Source organism: Pempheris klunzingeri, chromosome 2, assembly GCF_042242105.1.
Source record: "Pempheris klunzingeri isolate RE-2024b chromosome 2, fPemKlu1.hap1, whole genome shotgun sequence".
In the NCBI taxonomy this organism is placed as follows: Eukaryota; Metazoa; Chordata; class Actinopteri; order Acropomatiformes; family Pempheridae; genus Pempheris; species Pempheris klunzingeri.
In genome coordinates this window covers 21,557,939-21,578,600 of record NC_092013.1, presented here as the reverse complement: position 1 = coordinate 21,578,600, position 20,662 = coordinate 21,557,939, and the positions used below count along the sequence as shown (strand labels likewise).

The 20,662-nt window shown below is 42.0% G+C and overlaps 1 protein-coding gene across 1 annotated transcript in view; it reads left to right on the top strand.

The window, feature by feature from the left end:
* Nucleotides 1-357: 357 nt before the first annotated feature.
* fer1l4 (fer-1 like family member 4) overlaps nt 358-20,662 on the top strand; it is a 35,050-nt gene continuing 14,745 nt past the window's right edge. The window contains exons 1-30 of the mRNA XM_070839498.1: nt 358-461; nt 1,685-1,740; nt 4,603-4,691; nt 4,811-4,910; nt 4,999-5,093; nt 5,812-5,856; nt 7,489-7,647; nt 7,777-7,837; nt 8,627-8,758; nt 8,907-8,969; nt 9,073-9,157; nt 9,238-9,406; nt 9,654-9,834; nt 10,724-10,910; nt 12,576-12,655; nt 12,903-13,028; nt 13,303-13,369; nt 13,698-13,801; nt 14,284-14,392; nt 15,075-15,303; nt 16,106-16,238; nt 16,340-16,440; nt 16,579-16,666; nt 17,015-17,131; nt 17,242-17,394; nt 17,557-17,752; nt 17,905-18,029; nt 18,590-18,724; nt 18,824-18,997; nt 20,483-20,593. Of these exons, the coding sequence (XP_070695599.1) occupies nt 383-461; nt 1,685-1,740; nt 4,603-4,691; nt 4,811-4,910; nt 4,999-5,093; nt 5,812-5,856; nt 7,489-7,647; nt 7,777-7,837; nt 8,627-8,758; nt 8,907-8,969; nt 9,073-9,157; nt 9,238-9,406; nt 9,654-9,834; nt 10,724-10,910; nt 12,576-12,655; nt 12,903-13,028; nt 13,303-13,369; nt 13,698-13,801; nt 14,284-14,392; nt 15,075-15,303; nt 16,106-16,238; nt 16,340-16,440; nt 16,579-16,666; nt 17,015-17,131; nt 17,242-17,394; nt 17,557-17,752; nt 17,905-18,029; nt 18,590-18,724; nt 18,824-18,997; nt 20,483-20,593 (3,549 nt within the window). The 5' untranslated portion in view covers nt 358-382. The remainder of the gene's footprint in view (nt 462-1,684; nt 1,741-4,602; nt 4,692-4,810; nt 4,911-4,998; nt 5,094-5,811; nt 5,857-7,488; nt 7,648-7,776; nt 7,838-8,626; nt 8,759-8,906; nt 8,970-9,072; nt 9,158-9,237; nt 9,407-9,653; nt 9,835-10,723; nt 10,911-12,575; nt 12,656-12,902; nt 13,029-13,302; nt 13,370-13,697; nt 13,802-14,283; nt 14,393-15,074; nt 15,304-16,105; nt 16,239-16,339; nt 16,441-16,578; nt 16,667-17,014; nt 17,132-17,241; nt 17,395-17,556; nt 17,753-17,904; nt 18,030-18,589; nt 18,725-18,823; nt 18,998-20,482; nt 20,594-20,662) is intronic.

The following is a 20,662-nucleotide window of genomic DNA, read 5'->3' as shown; positions in this document are numbered from 1 at the left end:
TAGTTCTTGTTTTCATGATAAAAAAATTCTTCTATCTTCTATCTAAGTATTTTTTCATTGTTTTACTGAATGAACTGAGTTTTGCTTCCACCTCTCTCTCTCTCTCTTCGTGCGTGCATGTTTTCAGAGAAGGAAACTAGTTGAGCAACTCTATTTGCTTTCTCAAACATTAGCAAGGACCTACCCTAACAGACACACACACATACGCACACTTCAACAAGCCTCCATGTACAGTTATGCGCGCACACACACACACACACACACACACAGGTACCTCCCATCACCCTGTTGGACATAAAACACATACAGCAGTTAGTTTCCAGCAGCTGAAGAGAGAAGGCAGAAGAGAGACACGATGTGAACAGGTGTGTCAGGTATCATCATGTCCATCAGTGTGAATCTCAGGAGGATCTCCAACCTGCCAGGACGGTCTGACAGAAAGGTTGAACTCTGCTTCAGAGGTCAGTAACACACACCGACATGTCTGTATATTCCATGGATAAAAAAAGCCTCCTTGCTTTAACTGGACTCTCTCTGGCCAAAAGTATGTGGACAACCCTGTCTTTAACACAATTTTCCCAGTTTGTTCTGGGACCCTTAATGAAACAACATACGATGATGTTAAAGTAGTGACTGATAGTTTGTATGTAAGCAGTATATGTAAGGAGTTTTCAGATCTTTTAAAAGTAGAAACATCACACTGTGAACTTTCTCCATGGCATGGAAAAGGTCCTGCATTCGGAAATGTACTTGTAGTCGGTTACTATTTCTGATACATTACTGCGTAAGTCACATTTATTGCTGCAGCTGGTCGGTGTGGCGCTCATTTTAACAGCTATATATCCTGTTAGGTAGCTTAATCTGTTAGTAATGAGTCATACTCTCTCAGCCAGTCATATGTTTTGTTTAATCTGAAAAGCTGTAAAATAGATTTTAGTGGAGTAAAAGTGCAAAGTAGCAAAGTAGTTTAAGATAGAAGGCAATGTGTTGTTGTATTCAGCTTTTTCTACTGGACTTTAACTTTAGAGGACATTCAGTTGATCGATTGCCTGGTTTAAGAGGACGTGAAAATACAAGCACGTGTCTCTATTGAGCTCATATCCTTGTTGGTTTTATTTAATTTCCACATAATGAACAATAAGTGGATCAAGCACGTATTACACTTAATAGAGACCTAACATATTAGTTTTCTATCTTTTTGAATTTTTAAAGAATGATCAAATCTCTCAAAATCATATACTGATATAATATTTATACTGACTGTGTCAGTTATGCAATATGTTCATTAGTCTCATCAAGAACAATCTAATATATGAACAACAGATGTTTATCACTTGATATCAAGTCTTTGTGTTGACATGGGACAAACTCACATGGCAACACATCTAAGTTTTCAGTGCTCCACAAGTGTGGGTATTACGATGGATTGTAGTCTCTCTTTCATCCAGTTGAAACATTGGTAAGTTTCTCGGATCCTCAAAGGAAAGCGCCTGTGGTCCCTCTCACTCTCTTTCTTTGCTCTCTGTGTAAATGAATACTGGAAAATTTAAACAATTAAATATTAACAGTCTGTCTGTTATCAAAGATATTTTAAAGTGTGTTTCTTGTCAGTTTAGGTTTAGGCTTGTTTTACCAGCCAGTCCGTTGTTAACACTGTTGCTATGGTTACTTGTCTGTCCTCCAGGTTTCACTCATAAAACCAGAGTCCTGCAGTGTGAGAACGTGGCTGTCTTCAACGAGGTCAGTAAGGCACGTCACTGATGTGATCTGTCCACTGTGGACACCTTCAGACCAATCAGAACAGGGTGGCGATGTCATCTTTACCAGTGTGCACTTCCTCTAATGTCCACCAAGTCTATATTAAAGTGAATGGGAGACAACCTCAACTTCTCCCACGTGAACACAAACTAAATACAGTTTTTAAACAAGGTCGGATCAGTGACATTCTTCTTCTTCAGTCTGAAGTTTATAGATGAGTCATGTTGTGAGGAATATCAGCTGCTGAGATTTAAGATCACGTAATCCTCAACATATTTGTTGTGTGTGTGTGTGTGTGTATTTCCGTGCATCATAGCAGGTAGCAGCAGTCTCCTTCATAATGAAACTATTTTAATAGTGCTGATAGGGAACTGTACCACTCCTACAGAACACACACATGCACACATAGCCGCTCCTTCAACACACACATACACACACGCACACCTACAGTTGACATGATTCTATTTCATTCAGCGGCACTTGACGGGGCCCACCGGGGCTCCCACAGAAGAGAAGAACAAACAAAAGAGAATCTAATTCTCTCTCAAATTAAAAAATCTAATGCAGCACATGTGGCACAGCTCTGTGGATGGCAATGTCTGTTGGTCACTTGATGCACTACTTTGGTCCAGACTGAAATATCTGAATTACTATTTGATGGATTACTACATTTGGTACAGACATTTATCCACAAGATGAATTGCAATAACTTTGTCACCAGCTAGCACTCTCATTAAGTCAAAAGTATCCGTTTTGTCTGATGTCCGTGAGATGGACGACTGAAAAACTGTAAGTCTGTTTCCTTTGGTCACTCATTCTTAACTCACTCTATACCTGACACTCAGTAATTGACCCTAAAGCACTAAATTAAGATTTCAGGCGCTTACTGAAACCATTCAACAGGTGTCTGTGAGAAACACTGATGTCAAACTTTTCATCATTCGACTCAAGATCTTCATCCATTGAAGACCATCTAACCACTTAGCAAACCCATCAAGAAGAACATTCAGCATGACTGCTGAAGACTTGGATGTCAGCCTCACCAATGTATTATGAATTCAGTGAAGCCATTGGCAGATTGATGCCCAGGATATCTACCAGACTGGACAACATCCCTCTGGAACTCATTCAAAATGGAGGTTTACCTTTAAAAACAGAGCTTTTCACTCTCATCCTCTGAATGTGGGAAGCCCAGAGAGTACCTGCTATTACAAAAAAAAATAACTCGCATGATGCAACAATCAGTACTTCAAGAACACATTGCTTTGGACCATCAATATTCAGAAAACCAAAGTACTTGGACAAGCCTCTCCAAGGTCGACCCTTCCAGTTTTCAACATCACCATCTCAAACACCTCTCTGGAAAAGATCGATGTTGTGTCCCAAGAGGGGCATAGAGAGCAGAATTTATAATGCCCATTCTGCTTTTGGAAGACTGTCCCGCCGTGTCTCGTGTCTGTAACACAACACACCAAACTCACGAAGTATCAAGTTGTCATCGCTTTAAGGAGGGCATGAGTGTCTCTAGCAAATTTCATGGCAATCTATCCAATAATTGTTGAGATATTTCACAGGATAAGAGAAAACTGAGATTTGCTGGCAGTGCTGGAGGTAAAGTCAGGATGAACATCTGTAGAGCTCTATGACTGTATCATCATTGAGACATATGAACAACAAACTGTTGAGTGAGGTTGTGTTTGTTTTCCGGCGGGATTTTTAGTCATTTGTGTTACTGTTATATGTCAGTGTGATTTTAAGGTTTTCTTACCTCTGAAACAGTACCTGGTGCCTTCACTTCAGCTTGATGTGGTGTCATGAAGTTAGAGGTTGAGAGTTACCAGACTATGACAGCTGTGAAAGGGACCATCTCCATAGCAACAGCTGCTGAGGCTCATGGGTACTGGAGTTTTTATAACCATGAGGTCGTGAAAAATGTTTACCTTATAATCAGAACAAAACTCTACAGCTTGGCCCAATGATCAGGAGACAAACAACCTTTATTGTGTTATGTTATTGTGTTATTATGTTTTAAGAAGGGAGACAATAATTGAGCCAAATCCCCCACCCACTTCACTACATCACTACCTGTTTGTTGACATAAGCACTGCTGAAGGTTTAGATAATGTAATTATGATGTGAACACAGCAGTAAGCTCTGAGTATCTGAGTTATATTTTTCTGTGCAGCTACTGAGTCAGATTGGTGTTTGTTCTTCAGGTGTGACCAGGTGTGTATGTGTGTGTGTGTGTGTGTGTGTGCGCGTGCCTAAACCTGGCACATGATGATAAATGGTTGAAGTAGAAAATGCTCAGGGTCAATACAGAAACAGTCTCTTCCTCCATGCCCTTGTTTGAGTTTTTTGTTTGCCTGATATTAACATTAATACAGCAGCTGTATCTCAGGATGTACAGTGTGTTGGCCGTTAATCATAGTGTCTGTGGTTCGATCCACAGCTCTAAAATGTCTTTGAGCAAGTCAGTGGACACCAAAAAAAGTTTGGTGAGAGAAGTCCATGACAAGGAGACAGAGATCAAGGAAAAATTGGTTACCATCTCTCCCCACATATAAGTATACAAGTTTTATACTGAGGTCAGAATGACCTACGCACTTGATTTTTCACATCTCTATCATTTTCTATTAATTATGTTGATAGCTGTTTGATCTTAGTTAAGTCACTTGTATTTAGTTTGGGTGGGGTGGGGGAGGAGTGATGTTGTACTTGCGTGTCTGTGTGTGTGGGGGGGGTGTTGCTTGAGCTTGTACTTGTTTTTCTTTTCAGATCATGTTAGAGCATAAATTTTACTAATGAGGTCACCTCTGTGTGTGTGTGTGTGCGCTCATGCAGCATTTCCGTTGGCCTCACTATGGTAAAGTGATCAGAGAAGAGGTTTTGTCCATCAGTGTTTACAACTGCAGTAAATTCTTCTCCAACAGGTGAAACACACACACACACACACACATACAAAACATACTCACAGATCTATTGTTTTCATATCAGCCATGCCAAAAATGTGTGTGTGTGTGTGTGTGTGTGTGTATATATATGTGTGTAGACTGCTTGGTAAGCTGGTTGTCAGTCTTCAGCATGTTGTTACCGCGGGGAGGCTGTTACTACGGGAACCACTCACTGATGCCAACTACAGCCTGACTGATGTAAGGACACACACACACACACACACACACACACTTGTTCCATTAGAGATTACTGTTGTTGGTTGATATCACTCTCTTCTCTCTGTAGATCTATGTAGAACTGGACATTCGATATCATCCAGTTGAGGGAACAGCAGGAAGCTGGGAGGGACTTGACTTCCTGCAAGTTGAAGACACAGATGAGTAAGAAACATCTTTTCCACTAAACCGTAAAATCAGTAGTCTCTGGTTGTAATGTGGGTGTTAAAGGAGCATTCCTTGTCTTCTCCAGAGTCATATGGGAAGACTTCCACTTGCCTAAGTACAGAGATATGGCTGCAGGTTATAGATCTGTTAGACTGGTCTGTCATGTTAAGCCACAGCCTAATGCAAGTTATAAATAAGTTAGACGCCCCAATGCTAACTCAGAACTAAGAAACATGTTTCTATGGTAACAATAAGTGGTGGCTACAGCCTCTCAGCTCTACTACAGATGTGCAGTGCAGTACTCAAAGGTTTTTTTATTGTTACACTGTGAATTTTCCAGTAAAATGTCCTTTAACCTTTGAATTCTTCCACAAGGGCTAAGAGAGAGAAGGGAGCTGAGCAGTTTGATGCTCCTGGTTGGTCAGCTGTGTTTTTTATTTTGAAATTAGTCTTAATTTATCCAGAATTTGTGGAAATTTAGTCTTACTTAAGCAACTGATGGATTTAGATGCCTATCTGAAGTCAGTTCAATGTAAAGCATAGGCAAAATGTATCTTTGTGAAAATGGCCTCAGGGTGTGTTTAGCCTAGCTTAACATAAAGATTTGCAGCAAGGGGAAACTGTTAGCCAAGAGACAAAAATCAACCTTCCTACAAATAGCCACGCTAAAGAAATGATTCTTTTCTCTCATGTAATTTTGTTTCTCTTACTTCAGATCAGCTCTGGTCATCAAGAATCAAGGATTTGATGACCCTGAGAGGTGAGAAGTTACACAATGTTCATTCTCTGATACTGATGTATGATGATACTCAACCTCATCCCCTGTCGCAATTTGAAATTTTGGTGCAATGTGATCAAATAATCTAAGTTTACTCAAAGCCCACAGTGGTTTGATTTTTCCCCTCATTTGCAACTGCTTGTTATCATGTAACCAAAGGTTTGTACTTAAGTACATTTGAGCAAGTACCATTTGCCCAAAAATTCATGGGATACCCCAGAAAAAGTTTGCAATTCAACCTTAAGTGGAAAAATGTAATCACAAAGAGTGATTACTCTGTTACAGTAGTGAGTTCCAGAGGTCAAAGATGAGCCTTCACGCTCAGGTTTGGTAGGCTTGTTCATCTGAAACTCTTGGCAACTTTTCCCTTGTAAATTTACTGCTTTAAATGGGATGTATTATACAAAATACACTTACATTGGGTTTTCACCATAAATGTGTGTCCCAGATGTGTCTAAAGAAAAATACCATCCTGCCTGCTTTTCTCCTGTCCCTAAAAACTCCCTTAAATATGGCCTTGTCTGTGACGTCACACGCAGGGATCTGTTGATCATGTGACCTCAGCAGGGTGACACTCACACCCACCAAATGCTAGCTCTAGTAATAAGATGTCGAAAGTACATGCAAAGCAGGCAAATTGTGAGACTGAGGAAGTGAAGACCCAGTGGATTTACCTTAGTTTTGTTGGAAATATGTTAGAAATGTCCTCATAGCAACAGCAAAACACATCTGCTGTGTCTGTATGCGTGTATGTAACGCTATGTTATTAGGGACTGCTCTCTTAACAAGGGTTGTAGGTTGTACAAGCTCCAGCATGGATCAATACTGGCTGACTTCAGACTTGGGAGATGAGTTTTATGTTGTTTTTTGGTTTATTTAGCAGGTCTAGTCTGTTGAATATGGTGTTAGCATGCCGCTCGGCTGATTCGGCTCCCCTTAGGAGCGGAGACTGTGCTTTGGAGATGACAGAACTGATGAGGGAGTCGATGGGCAGTGCCTGCTCAGGCTTGTGGAGCTGAGCAGTTGGAGGCCACTGGGCTTTTCCTGGAAGGGGGCCTTAAAATTGAGCATTCAGAAAGAATGCAAACATATTCTAGTAGGACCCCAAAATACAAGTATGAACCTAAAAAAGAGCATTATATGTCTTTCTGACTTTTGTCTTCAGAGCTGCTTAATGTGAAAAGATCTCTTAGTGGACTGATTGTATACATCAGACTCTGTTTACAGGTTTTGTGATGTAATAATGGATTTCTAAAAAGTTCTGGATGGATGGAGACCTTATTTCGATACAGCAAATCAAATCTCAAATATAAAGCAGTGATGTCAACGGTCTATCATAGAGCACATGGTCACAGTGCTACATAATACAAGAGCCATAGACTCTGAACAACAATCCACTTTTTTTTCCTGCTAAAGTCTCTTATTTAACTTACATAGATGAACACACCTCCTGCATAGTCAGGAATGTGGGACTCATCAGTGGTACCAACGCAGTGTTGCACATCCCACTTCCAGTAAAAGAAGTTTCAGGTTTCCTTTCAGCAGGTCATAAACTTCAATGCTCTGCAAGAGAGAACATTACTCTCTCTGTCTCATTCTCTGTCTGTCTGTCAGTCCACAGATTATCGATCGTCCAGGTAAACTGGAGAGAGAGGCTCGCCGTCTCGGGCGTAGCCTGGTGGGGACCGGGGATGAAGATGAAGACGATGATGATTTTGATGATGACCTGATGGACATGGACGACTCCAGCATCATCTTCACTCGTCTGCTGAGGTCTAGTTACTGTACTGACCTTTCTTTCTATTTGCCTGAATACTGTCTACTAGATCTACTGTCAACAAAATGTCTGTGTGTGTGTGTGTGTGTGTGTGTGTGTGCGTGCGTGTGTGTATGTGTGTGTAGTCGTAGTAGGCCAATGTTCCGAAGTGTTGCTGGGACAATGCCCAGACTCCAAAGCTTCCAGGTGAGTTCATTCATCCATCCATTTTTGACCACTTATCTAGGTCCATGTTAGAATAGCAACAGGTAGCAAGGTAGCCTAGACATTGTTCCTCCAGATTCCTGGAGGATCTTGAGGTGATATGTTATCCCCCCAGCATGTCCTGGGGTCTCTTCCCACTTGGATGGGCCTGGATACGCTTATATTATATATTCAAATAATTTGTATCTTTATAATCATTTTTACAGTTGAATAAATGACACTTTGTAATGCGAGTGGCATCACTAGTAGTGATGAACCTACAAACAATTATCACACACATCTGCAGCACCTCTTCACTTTATGGAGATTTATACCAACTTTCAGTTCATTGTTAGATCCACAACTTTAGTGCTTTGGTTCACTCTCACAGATCTCATAGTGTAGATTTCAGTTTCAGCATGCAGTTGTCTTTGGCTACGAAGCTCTAAAAACCCACTGTGCACTACCTGCTCAGCACAAACAGCAGACAGACACAGTTAGAGACAAGCTGGTGAACATATTGGAGCCGTTAGTAATTAAAGAGACAGATATTTCCCACTGAGAATGTGCTTTATTTTCAGCCTGAGCATATGGATTACTTTCACTGTGGTTATGTATAAGGACTGTGTGGCTTGTAGCAGTGGTGCTAGCACACTGTAGACGTTCTCCTACAGTAGCCCCACAAGACACCCAAGGCTCAGGGATGACCACATAGCATGCACTCTGGATGGGCAAACTCCCATGAACCCACCAGCAGCGTGTGTGTTTGTGTGTGTGTGTGTACGTGTGCAGGTGAATGTGAACATCCTGGAGGCTCAGAAGTTGGTTGGAGTGAACATCAGCCCTGCAGTTTTCATCAGGGTGGGAAATCAGAAAAAACACACAGCAACGCAGAAATCCACCAACTGCCCCTTCTACAACGAGGTACAGCAGAGACGAAAATACAGCAGAGGACTATACAATACAGTGGAAGACGGCACTTTAAAGTACAGTGGAATACTGTACAGTAGAGTAGAATAAAGTACAGTAAAATACAGTGCAGCTGTTTACCTCCTTTCCTCTCGTTTTTCAGTACTTCCAGTTTGAGTTTCAGGAGCATCCACAAATCCTCTTTGATAAAGTCATAGAGATAAAGGTCAGTTCCACTGTGTTTTTTCACTTCTGTTTCTACTGCTGTTACCATGGTGAGAGACCTTGGCCTGTCCAAAATGAAGATCTGTAATGTCACCTCCTCTCAGGTGTTCCACAGACGGACTCTGGCCTTCCTGATGACCCACATCGGAACCTTTAAGATTGACATCTCCACCGTGTACAACCAGCCAGGTACCAGTACCACTCACACTGCAGTACTCTGATCAAAATACTGCAGCACTCACTGGCCTCTGATCTCTCTGTGTCTCCAGACCACCGCTTCTACCAGAAGTGGGCTCCTCTCACTGACCCATCAGACACCAGGTCAGGGATCAAGGGTTATGTCAAGGCCAGTCTCAGTGTGCTAATGAAGGGAGACACTCTGAGCATGCCCAGTCTGCCACCAACCTCCTCGTCTGCAGCCAGTGATGACATAGAAAAGTCAGTCATAAATATCGTAATGTATCATCGTGTAAATCATTACTGTGATCACAGAAACATTTTCAAAAACACAACTACACATCAGTTAACAAACGACAAATAAAGAAACAGATGTGATGGCAAATGTCATGAATCAACACTGCCACGTTAACATGTTCTGACAAAAATGAGTTGTGGGCCATTGCTGACCTCCCCGAACCCCATTCCTGTGCAATTCGTGGCGACTAAGTCTGAACTTTTCTTGCAGGAACCTGCTGCTTCCTCGTGGTATGGCTTCTGAGCGCCCATGGGCTCGGTTCCGTGTCCGAATCTACAAGGCTGAGGGCCTGCCTACCATGGAGGCGGGGCTAATGGCCAAGATGTCAAAGGTCACTGACCGGACAGTGTTCATCGACCCCTACGTACAAGTGACCTTCGCTGGACAGCAGGTACTCAGACAAGTATATATGTTTGTGACATATAATCTCCTGCAGCAGCCCACATCCAGAAAGGTAACATTGCAATCACTTTAATTTAAGCTGCATAAGTTCTGGCCTAGATGGATTAGACAAGTGATCGTGGAATATTTTGTTATCTAAGTACTGGGTAACTCTCATATTAATGTAGTAATTAATATAGTAATTAATTGATGTCTTTAACCTTAAAGACAAAGTAAGGGTTTGCTCATTAGCAAACATTGTAAAAAAAAAAAAGAGCGACTTTTGTGTTTCTCCAATCATTTTGTGGGGTTTGTGCCAAACGCTCTACTCTTGGAGGCAGAGAACATATGAAAGATGAAAGAAAGACACTGTAATCAATATTATTTTCTCCATAGACATACATTCACTGCTGGTAAAGACAGCACTTTCTGATCCATCACCACGTCACTTTCTTCTTGCCAGTCTTTTGGCAGTTTAGTCTGTTGCAAGGCAATTTTTTTCCCTCATTTGCACCTTTTGCCCCCTCCCTTTGTTTGCTTCACCGGTCAGTGCTGTGTATTGCATGAAATCCTACAAATGCTTGGAAAGTCCCGTAAACAATGAATACAACTACAGCAAACTATGTGTTGCACTGCACAGCTCTCAGTGGGTCTTCAAGGTGACAGCCAGAGAGGGAACGAGAGAAATAGAACCTGTTCATGATTTGAATTGGCTTATCTTTAAGTTTCTTTAGAGGAATCACAAACAAGAATATGCAAAAGGGACTTATTGTTACTCATTTAGTTCTTCTGGTTTCATAATTCTCGAAAAATGCTTATTGCCTTTAAAAACCATGAGCACCCAAATCTGACAAAACTGACATTTTCTAATTGGACTGTGTGTCTGTGCGTGTATGCAGGGTGAGACATCAGTTGCCAGCGCCACCAACTGTCCAGTCTGGAATGAGGAGATCTCCTTCATTGAGCAGTTTCCTCCTCTGGCTCAGCGAATCAAAGTCCAGATTCTTGATGATGCTAAAATGGGAGACATCGCCCTGGCAACCCACTTCCTAGACCTGCAGCAGATTTCTGACCCCACCAGGAACGGTACGGCCTGCATTTCACACATGCTAAGTGGAACCATATACTGTGCACTTGTTTGTCTTTTTAATTTTAATGGTACTAACATCCGACCTTACCTGCTGAAACAAGCAGGTCTTTATCTACATCCATCCATTGTCTATACCGCTTATCCTTAAGGGAGGTTGGAGCCAATCTCAGCTGACACTGGGCGAGAGGTGGGGTGCACCCTGGATTGGTTGCCAATCCAATCAACAGTGCCAACACATCAAGATAGTCCACCGCTCACACTCACACCTACCGGCAATTTAGAGTCACCAATTAACCTGACCTGCATGTCTTTGGAGTGTGGGAGGAACCCGGAGTACCAGGAGAAAACCCATGCAAACACAGGGTGAACAAGCAAACTCCACACAGAACCAGGAAAATTCTTGCTGTGAGGCAACAGTGCTAACCACTGCGCCACCATGCTGCCCAGTCTTTAACTCACACAGGCTTATAATAGAGAGATGCATGTACAGTCAGAGACTGTTTTTGTCGGCTGTTGATGCTGTTTACTGATTCATAAGCTACCATCAAGAACTCAGCACCTCCTGCCCAGATTCACATTAAAAGCCTTTCAGTGTTTCAAATCTCATAATTCCTCCTTTTCCTGGCAGGCTTTTAATGTGAAAAAGAGGTATGGAGTTTATTTGAAAGTAGCTTAACAGTAATCAAAACTGAAAACTGAAAACAGTGAATGAGAACAATGTTAGTATTAAAAATGACAACTGAGTGTTACTGTACATTACTTTGTTGGAATTATGCAATGGAAATGACGTGTGTGCGTGCGTCTACATCATTATCTCCACCAGGTGTAAGCTTTGAGGAGATCTTGCATTTGGTTGTGTGTATGTGTGTGTATCTGTATGTCTGCAGCTAATCACACATCTTACAGGACCGATCAGCCTAATGTGTTTTGCGCACATTTAAGCCTGTATGCTGAACAACCTCTCATGGTTGTGTTGATTCTATTTTATTGAATGTTTTATACTCATTGACTGCTGACTCCTTAGTCCTCTTAAGCAGCCGATAGAGGCTGCAAGTGGTCAATAGGAGCTCCCAGGAAGTGCGCCAGGTTTTGAAGCAAATTTGCATATTGGCCAAATCACTGAATTGCAGCAATGCTATCTGTCGCATGATGCCGATGGGCCCAAATGGCCCAGGAATGTTGTGTATGTATATGTATGTGTAAAATGTATGTATAAAAAAGATCTGGATACAGCGTTGGAGCCAGGGGCCAGTTTGTGCCTTTTTATACATACACGCTAAAAATAAGCCTTAGCTAGTCTGTTGCAGGCCATATTTTGGCCTTTGTCTCAGCTCAAAAACTGACATCTTTAGAATAGCACAATATGAGATGAATCAATCCCTGCCTCTGTTATCTTGCTAACATCTTGACTGTAAGGGAACAGGTGTTAACAGGTGTTTTGGCGAAGTCTCATCTCCCCTCAGATAGTGTTTCCTGTAGCAGTACCCACTGCAGTTGGGCTTGCTACTTATTTAGGGTAGGCTATGGTTAGGCATAGCAGAGACTGCCTGACAGAGATTGTTAGCGCTGAATCTTCATTTTGTGCCTTTAATAAGTCTTTACTTGGTGAAAAGAATTAATTTTGAGAATTTAGTGTAATGATAATATTTGTCTGCCTGCAGGGTTTAACCCCACCTTTGGCCCATGTTGGGTTAATCTGTATGGTTCTCCTCAGAACTCTACCCTTGGAGACATCCACCAGGTAAACCAGACAGGACCAAATCAAACCTGACATTTGATGCAATAATCCAACATTTTAGGAAATACAATAATTTGCTTTCCTTCCAAAAGTTAAATGTTTTCATTGATATTACTCTTTTATCTGTACGGTAAATATGAGGATACCGCCAGCAGCTGGTTTTCTTAGCTTCTTTAAAATTTCAGAATGATTAGAGCAGACTAAACGAATCTGATCCAGACTGGACTAACTAAACCTCTCTCTTCTCCAGACTTTGAATGAGGGTCTGGGTGCAGGAATCTTTTATCGTGGGCGAATCCTCCTTGCTCTCTGCGTTGAGGTTTATACCTCCCCATCCACAGTCACCACGGAGAAAACCTCTGCTGCCTTGGGAAAGGTACCTTCTACTTCTCTAACTCCTGTTTTTCATAAGAGTTGCAGACTCAATGAAGACTTAAAAACATCACAGGATATGTTACAAGAGTCTTTCAACCACGGCAACATGTCAATTTATCAGCAGCAGGAGTCAAGATATTGTTACCTTGGCAACCCAATATCTATTAAAATTTTATGCAACCTTAATGATACTCACTTGATCTCACCAACCACCGTGTTGAATCTCATATGACCTCACTGGCTCTCAGCTGACTCCTTCTTGTGTGTCTTTGAAGGTAAAAGGAGCGCTAGGGAAGCTGGGACTGAGGAAGAAGAGGAGCAGCAAAAAGGAGAAGAAGGAAGGTCAGTCTACTGAGGAGAAGCTGGAGAAATGGAAAACTAAATTTAAAAGGGATGCGTGTAGTTTCCTAATAACACATGAATGATGGTGAAAAGGAGGTGCAGTTCAAAGGTAAAGATGGATACCAGTTTTGTGTGAGTGTCCAGTACTGAGATAGGTCCAAGTGTGCTTAGTACAAAGACTGGAATCAGAGGGAAACTGGTAGTGCTGCTCCATCAAAGGAGACAAAAACCTTAACAACTACAAAGCTTTCTAATTTATTATCTCATGATTGGAGATCTCTACATATATTCGTAATTAATTCATTGGTTTTTCTTTAACTTGCTGTAGCGTCTTCGGCTGCCAGTGGATTGGTTGATGAGTCAGGAGACACGGGAGTTGAGGTACCAGAGGCTGTTACCGTGGAGGTTGAGGAGACCCACCCACTCCCTGAGGTAAGTACCATCACCATCACCATCATCATCATCATCATCATCATCATCATCATCATCATTACTTGGCTATTTTAAACAAACTGTCTCATGTGTGTGGTATCTAATATTTTAGAATATATTATTAGATATTAATTCTGTTCTGCTTTTGGATATTGGGTATCAAAGAATATTTTCTTTGGGTTTCTTCCAGTCTTACTTTTTCTGTGTCCATATGCTTTTCCATCCTACCTTTAATGGAACTCAGTTGAGTTTAATTGAGTTTAGGCAGTTGAATAAAACAGACAACATCATCAGCATAACAATGGCAAGACTTCTAAAACTAAAGGCCATTATCTGCCCAAGTGGAAGGATATACTGTACAATACAAGGCAAACAAAAGGGGACCCAGGAGAGAACCTGACAGAGTTGCAGATGAGGAGTCCCAGGTAAAAAAAAAAAGACAACCTGCACCTCTGATTTTTCTTCATATGTTTCGTCCACAGGGTTTCCTGGGAGAAAGGGAGGATTTTCTGTTGTTTGGGTCTCTCTTTGAGGTCACTATGATGGACCCATCTGTAGGAACCAGACCACTGACCTTTGAGCTCTCCATTGGTAAGCAGTGTATTCTGCTGAATATGACAATTATTGACTTACAAACACATCTGTAATAGCTTACAAACACTTTATCTGTCTGATCCATCATTGCTGAATCATCGCATTTGACTGTGAATTAAATAATTGGATGGCCCCCATGTCTGTCTAACTACATACCTGCCTATGTGCACGCACTTTGTCTGTGCACTTATTGCGTATAACTAGAGTCTTCCACAAGGCTAGGCAGACTAGTCGTGCAAGAATGGCAGACAAAGTGCAGACAAAATTTGGGCTATGGTGCACCGACAGAATCTCACCCAGCACAAAGCACGCACCCGCTGAGCCAAAATGAAAATGAAATGAAAAAATGAGTGAGAGCAGTGGCTCAGCGACAGACAGTTCAGTGAGTTAACTCAGTAAAACACAACCATTCTAGTTGTGGATAATGCTTACATTAATACTATATGATGCTAGTTTTAATGCTTGCAGGGATTTTTTGACATATTTGTAGTAACAGTTGGAATTCAAGCTTTTCAACTTCGTCACTGAGACTGAATCGAAATCTGTAAATTACAATGCTTTTCCAGCACTGGAGGACCAAATGTGTACTTAAGGCCACTACTGAGTCAGACCATTTGGGTTATCTGGAGTTCAGATAGTGAATTGTATTTCGGAACATTAGCTGTTCTTTTTCTGGCAGGGAATTATGGGAAGGCAGTGGGGGTTGGGAGATCCAAGAAGAGCCAGAGCAAGGAGGAGCTGAGGAGGAGCAGGGAAGAGCTGAGGAGGAGCCAAGAGGAACTAAATGATGAGGTGCAAATTCTGCTGGAGTCAGAGGAGGAACTGGACAAAGAGGAGGTGCTGAGTCCTGAACCTGAAAACAGATCAGTGTCTGCTGCCATGAGACCACAGCCCACCGAGTATGACAGGTAAACAACCACTGCACCCACATCGCTAACTGCTACACAATTCATTCATCCATTTTCTGATGCTGCTCCGGCTACTGGTCGTGGTGATCCTAAAACTTTGCCAGATCAGAGGGGATAAATAATATCTCTAGTGTGTTTTGGGACACATTGGCACCCTGCTACGGAAAACCTTCCTCCAAGTTTCCCAACCCTGCCTCCTTCACAGAGGGGAAATCAGTAAGGTTTAAGGCGTTCCTCAAACAGCAGCACTTCTCGCTTCCTGATACTTTTCTGCCCTTCTTCATCTTGGCAGCTTTCTTTACTGTTGCTGTCTAAGTATCTGCCTCCACAGTGGAAGCTTTGATCAAAGCTAACTCCATTTCCATGTCCATGGATGTAGGGAAAATTCCTCTGGATGTGTGGATGAGTAGAAGAACTCACAGAAAAACAGCTATATGTTTGGACTTTGCCCTTAAGGAGAGGGCAGGGGAGCGTCCAGGCCAGGACCCAGACACTCAAAATCCTGATTCATAGATGTTCTTTAATTGCTCTTAGTCTGGCCTCTCACCTGGTACAAGTTTCCTTTAGAGACCCCACCAGGGTGTATTTCCCCCATCAACACATTTCTAATAGTCACAGGGACACACAAATCCTCCCATGGTTGTTGCTCAGCAGGTAGAGCCGGTCTTCCACTAATCACAGGTTCGACAGTTCGATCCCTACATGTCCATATGCCAAAGTGCCCTTGAGCAACACTGAGCTTGCATGGTAGTTTGCTGTTTGTGTAAAGGCAAATGATAAAGTCTGTCTGTCTATCTCTCAGGTCATTCCAGTGTATTCCTCTCCAGCCCCCCTCCATGAAACAGAAGCCTTGTCTGTTTGTTTGGAGTCAGTTTGAAGATCACAGCTTTCGTCTCTATCAGGCTAACTGGCTCAACAAGATGGCTGACAGGCTGGTGAGAGTCAAGTGATCATAAATTTCCGTTCATTAACACAGAGAAGAATTCCCTCACACTGTCACATTCACCCTTTCTTGTGCTCCCCACTCCTCTTTTAGGAGATTGGGCTTGATGAGGTGGAACGTCTCTTGAAGAGGCCAAGGAGTAACGTAAAGGCACGTTTGTTGGAGGTGCTGCTGGAGCTGGTGGCCTCCTGCAAGTAAGTCTCTCAACTTTCGGAAAATTTTATTTTGGATTTGGATTTTCGATTTGACTTCCCCATGCCCATCTCTCCTGGTTCTGGTTATCCTCTCTGTCTGTATGGCTCTGATCCTCCTGTCTGTCTGTCCCTTTGAAGACAGTTTAGTGGTTTCTCAGACAAGAGATCTCAGTCTCGTCCTAACAACCTGGACAGATGCAGGAAGGAGTTTATCAAGAAAAATTTGGTGAGTCTGTTCTAACCCGTGTTTCTTTGTACATGTCTGCCTCTCTGTGTGTCACCATTTACCTGCCTACCTATTACTTGTCTCCCTTAAATATCCTACGGTGTAAATATTTATTTCATTTCATCACAATCCATATATTTATATCTATATTTATATTTATATTTATATTTATATTTGCTATTTTTTGTCTTTTCTATTGCTTTTGTTCTTTCACTGTCCCTGTTTATATTGTTGCTGCTGTAACAAGAAAATTTCCCCCTATGGGGGATAAAATAAAGAAGTCTAAAGTCTAAAGTCTAAAGTCTACCTGACTGTCTCCTGTCTGACATAATGTCTGACTCTCTCCAGGTTTTGCTGGCCAGACAGGCAGTGAGGGCCAGGCGGAGGATTACCAGGCGGACGGCCAAACAGCGGCTGATGGATACCAGAAAACTCCTGAAGAAACTCCGCCTACTGGCTAAAGAGGTCAGAGGTCATAGAGTGTTCACCTTATGTCACCACAATGACGTCAAAAGTTGCAGTTTGTTCAGTATGCTTGAGGTCTGACACCCCCTCCCACACCACCCTCTCTATAGCCCCAGACTACCATCCCAGACACGTTTCTATGGCTACTGAGTGGTAGCAAGCGATTGGCTTATGTCAGGATCCCTGCTTACTCCATCCTCTTCTCATTGGTGGAGGAGCAGAGAGGGCGGGACTGTGGCCGAGTCACTACCCTCTACATGAAGGTAACTGTTCTAACACTGATGTCCATCTCTACGCTTACCATTGTGTCTCTAAGGTCCACCTTTGCCGTTCACTGCTCTGTCTTTAAAATCAGGGATTCAGTCAGGGATAGAGTCCTTCCTGTCTTTGAAATCATCTTTCTGTCTCCCTGTCTATCTTTCCAGTCTCCTGGAGGTTCAGCAAGTGAGATCTTTGCAAAGCTGGAGGTTTACCTGTGGCTCGGTCTAGCCAAGTACAGTAAAGAGGCCACCACCTGCTTGCCGGAGGAGTTTCTGCCAGTCTTTGAAGAGGAGGAGGAGGAGAACAAGAGGCTAGTCCCTACAGGGAAGAGAAAACTTCCTGTCAGTGTATCCTGTCAGGGTGAGTCAACTGACCTTATTCTGCTCGTGGCATTGCCTCTGCACAGGATAAGAAAAGTTTGCCCTTCAAAATAAAAGCCCAGTAATTTGTTATATTTTGACCTATTATACAGGTGAAGGTTGTCTTTTCTCTCTCTCTCTCTCTCTCTGCAGACAGCAGGTACTACCAGCTACGATGTCACTTGTACCAGGGGCGTGGCCTGATGGCTGCTGATGACAACGGCCTATCAAATCCCTTTGCCAAGGTCCTCTTTTCTACACAGTGCCAGGTCACTAGGGTATGTACAACTCTCCCACTGGTCAAAAGGTTACAATTGTTCATTCATTGAATAAGCACATTCATTTCAAATTCGAGTCTCATGCATCTACCTCATCAAGAACAAATCTTGCTTTCAAAATTACACATAGCTGTTTCCTGTCAAACAGTCTTCAGTGTTTGGCATCATATCAACATTAGTATTCGTTTCTTTCAAAACTTTAGCTAATTTTTTATCTTGTAGAAGAAGAATGGAAAGAAGGTTAAATGTTAGTGTGGTGATTCACTTATTAGATTTCTTAGTGGGGGTGAAGCTATAAATACCACTGGATCATATATTTACCATGATGTAACAGGATAGTGTCTTTCTTTAGACCCTGCCTGCCCGCTACATCTTCCTCTCACTCTACATGTCCAATTTGTATGCATACAAAATATTGTACAGCTGTTTTAAAATCCTAAGTATTACTAGCATGACCAATAAAGTGTACTCCATTAGTGAAATTGGTGGAGCGCCCCTTTAACACACCAATTTTTGCACAAATTCTTTGTGTGTGTTTTTGTGTGTGTGTGTGTGTTCAGGTGTTGTCTGAGACACTCTCTCCAGCCTGGTGTGAATGTTTGCTGTTTGACAGAGTTCTGCTGGAGGGAGTGAGGGAGGAGGTCCAACAAGATCCACCCCTCATCATCATCAACATTTACAGCTACGACGTCATGGTAACGCTGCAGTTCTTCTTCTTACTCTCTACATGCTGCTGTCTCTGTACATTTAGGAAGTGAAGTCATAACAGCCCATAAGTGTGTGTTTGTGTGCAGGGCACTCCAAAGCTTCTGGGTCGGGCTTTTGCTGAGCCAGAGTTCAAACCCGTGGAGCAGTTCTATCAAAAGCCCCACCTGAGTTTCTATGACATCAGCATTGGGAAGTCCCTCGTTGGTGAACTGCTGGCTGCCTTTGAGCTCATCGAGCTGGACTACTCTGTGTTTGGAGAGGTGACACCTGTCAATCAATCTGTCAATTTCTCTCCATAGCACTAAAAATATCAAGTACAGTTTAGAACTGTAGTTTTACCCGTCATTTATATCAGTTATAATAACATTGTTTGTTGCTGAGATCTGGGAAAATTGACACCACTAACAGGAAGTTTGACAGATCAAGATCCTACCTGGAAGTTTGACAGGGTTGCTTCTTCCAGGATCAAGCCTGGCAACAGTTCAGTCCTGGGCTCCCTCCGTTTCTCCCACTACACGAAGGACTCTTGGTGCTGTCAGCATGGACATAGCTTCACCTACCACTTCTATGCTGATGACACACACTACTATTCCTCTTTTTCCACTGTGAAAAATGAAGCAGAGACACGGAGAGTGATGTCATCTGTCTGACAGTGGAAACAGATACCATGTTTTGGGTGTGGAGTCAATGGCACAAGAAGTAGACTTAAGAAATGGGACTACTATTTTGAGCAAAATAGTATTAACTTCATTAAAACAGGGAAAGGTACTTGATGGGGGAGGGATAGGTTTGATTTGAACATGATCTGTTTGGTGATTGATAGCCTATCTGATCTAATATTACTCATTTAGTCTGAAAAAGATTAAGGTATGAGATACATCTAGGACGCGACCAACTGTTGAAAATAAAACATGATGAATTTTCCTTGTAATTTGAAACCTAAAAAATAATTTGTAGTCATAGATGCTTGGTGATATAGTGACAATTCTCAGGACTAGTTAGATAAATTCTGTAGCCAGCCAGCTAAAAGCTAACACGCTATCCAGTCTATCACTTGTCACAAGAGCTCTCTGACCACCTGTCTTTTCTCTTGGCAGTTTAATGTCCCATGGCATTTTGCTTTCATGATTTAACATAATTTCATTAAAAAATAAATTTACTCTTCTCCCATTAGCGAACCTAGTAATTGATGCAATTCCACTAGGATTAGCTTATGATAATGAAAATTGTAGTTCTAAATCCAGGTAGGAACAGTCCTTTAGATGCTATTTTTGGAGGGATGCACTTCTAATTTTCAGTGAATTGAGTATAGGTGAATTAGCTTATTTAAAGTCACTTTGAACAAAAGAACCTGCCAAATTGATGTACTATAAGACAGGAAACATGATCAATCAATAAACAACAGGTGAAACAAATGTATTCAAAGAGAAAATTAGAAAGAGAAAACTGCATTCTAAATATCCGTCCAAGTTAAGTTTTTATGTTCAATGAGAGATTGTTAACAACATTTCAGTTGCGCTTACTTTCAGTTTGAAAACCAAGTAAAGTGATTTTAATGATCTGACTAAACTGTTGCTTTGCTTCACACCTGTCAAATCATGACTGCTCATGATTCTTGACTTGTCAAATCACCATTTTCCCAAATCCCAGACAATCCAGAATTATCCTTAAGCAAAAACACACAAAATACAGTATGCATGAATCAGTTCTACCAATGAACTTGAAAATCATTTCACCTGCTGCAGCCCTGTCTCCCCAAAAGTTTGGAGCCGCAGGAACTGACCTACCTTGAGGAGCAGAGCTGTTATATCATCCCAGAAGGAGTCCGACCTGTTCTGAAGACCTTCAGGATCGAGGTCTCACACACACACACACACACACACACTCTCTTGACATGTAGCACATGCATTTATGTATTTATTTCA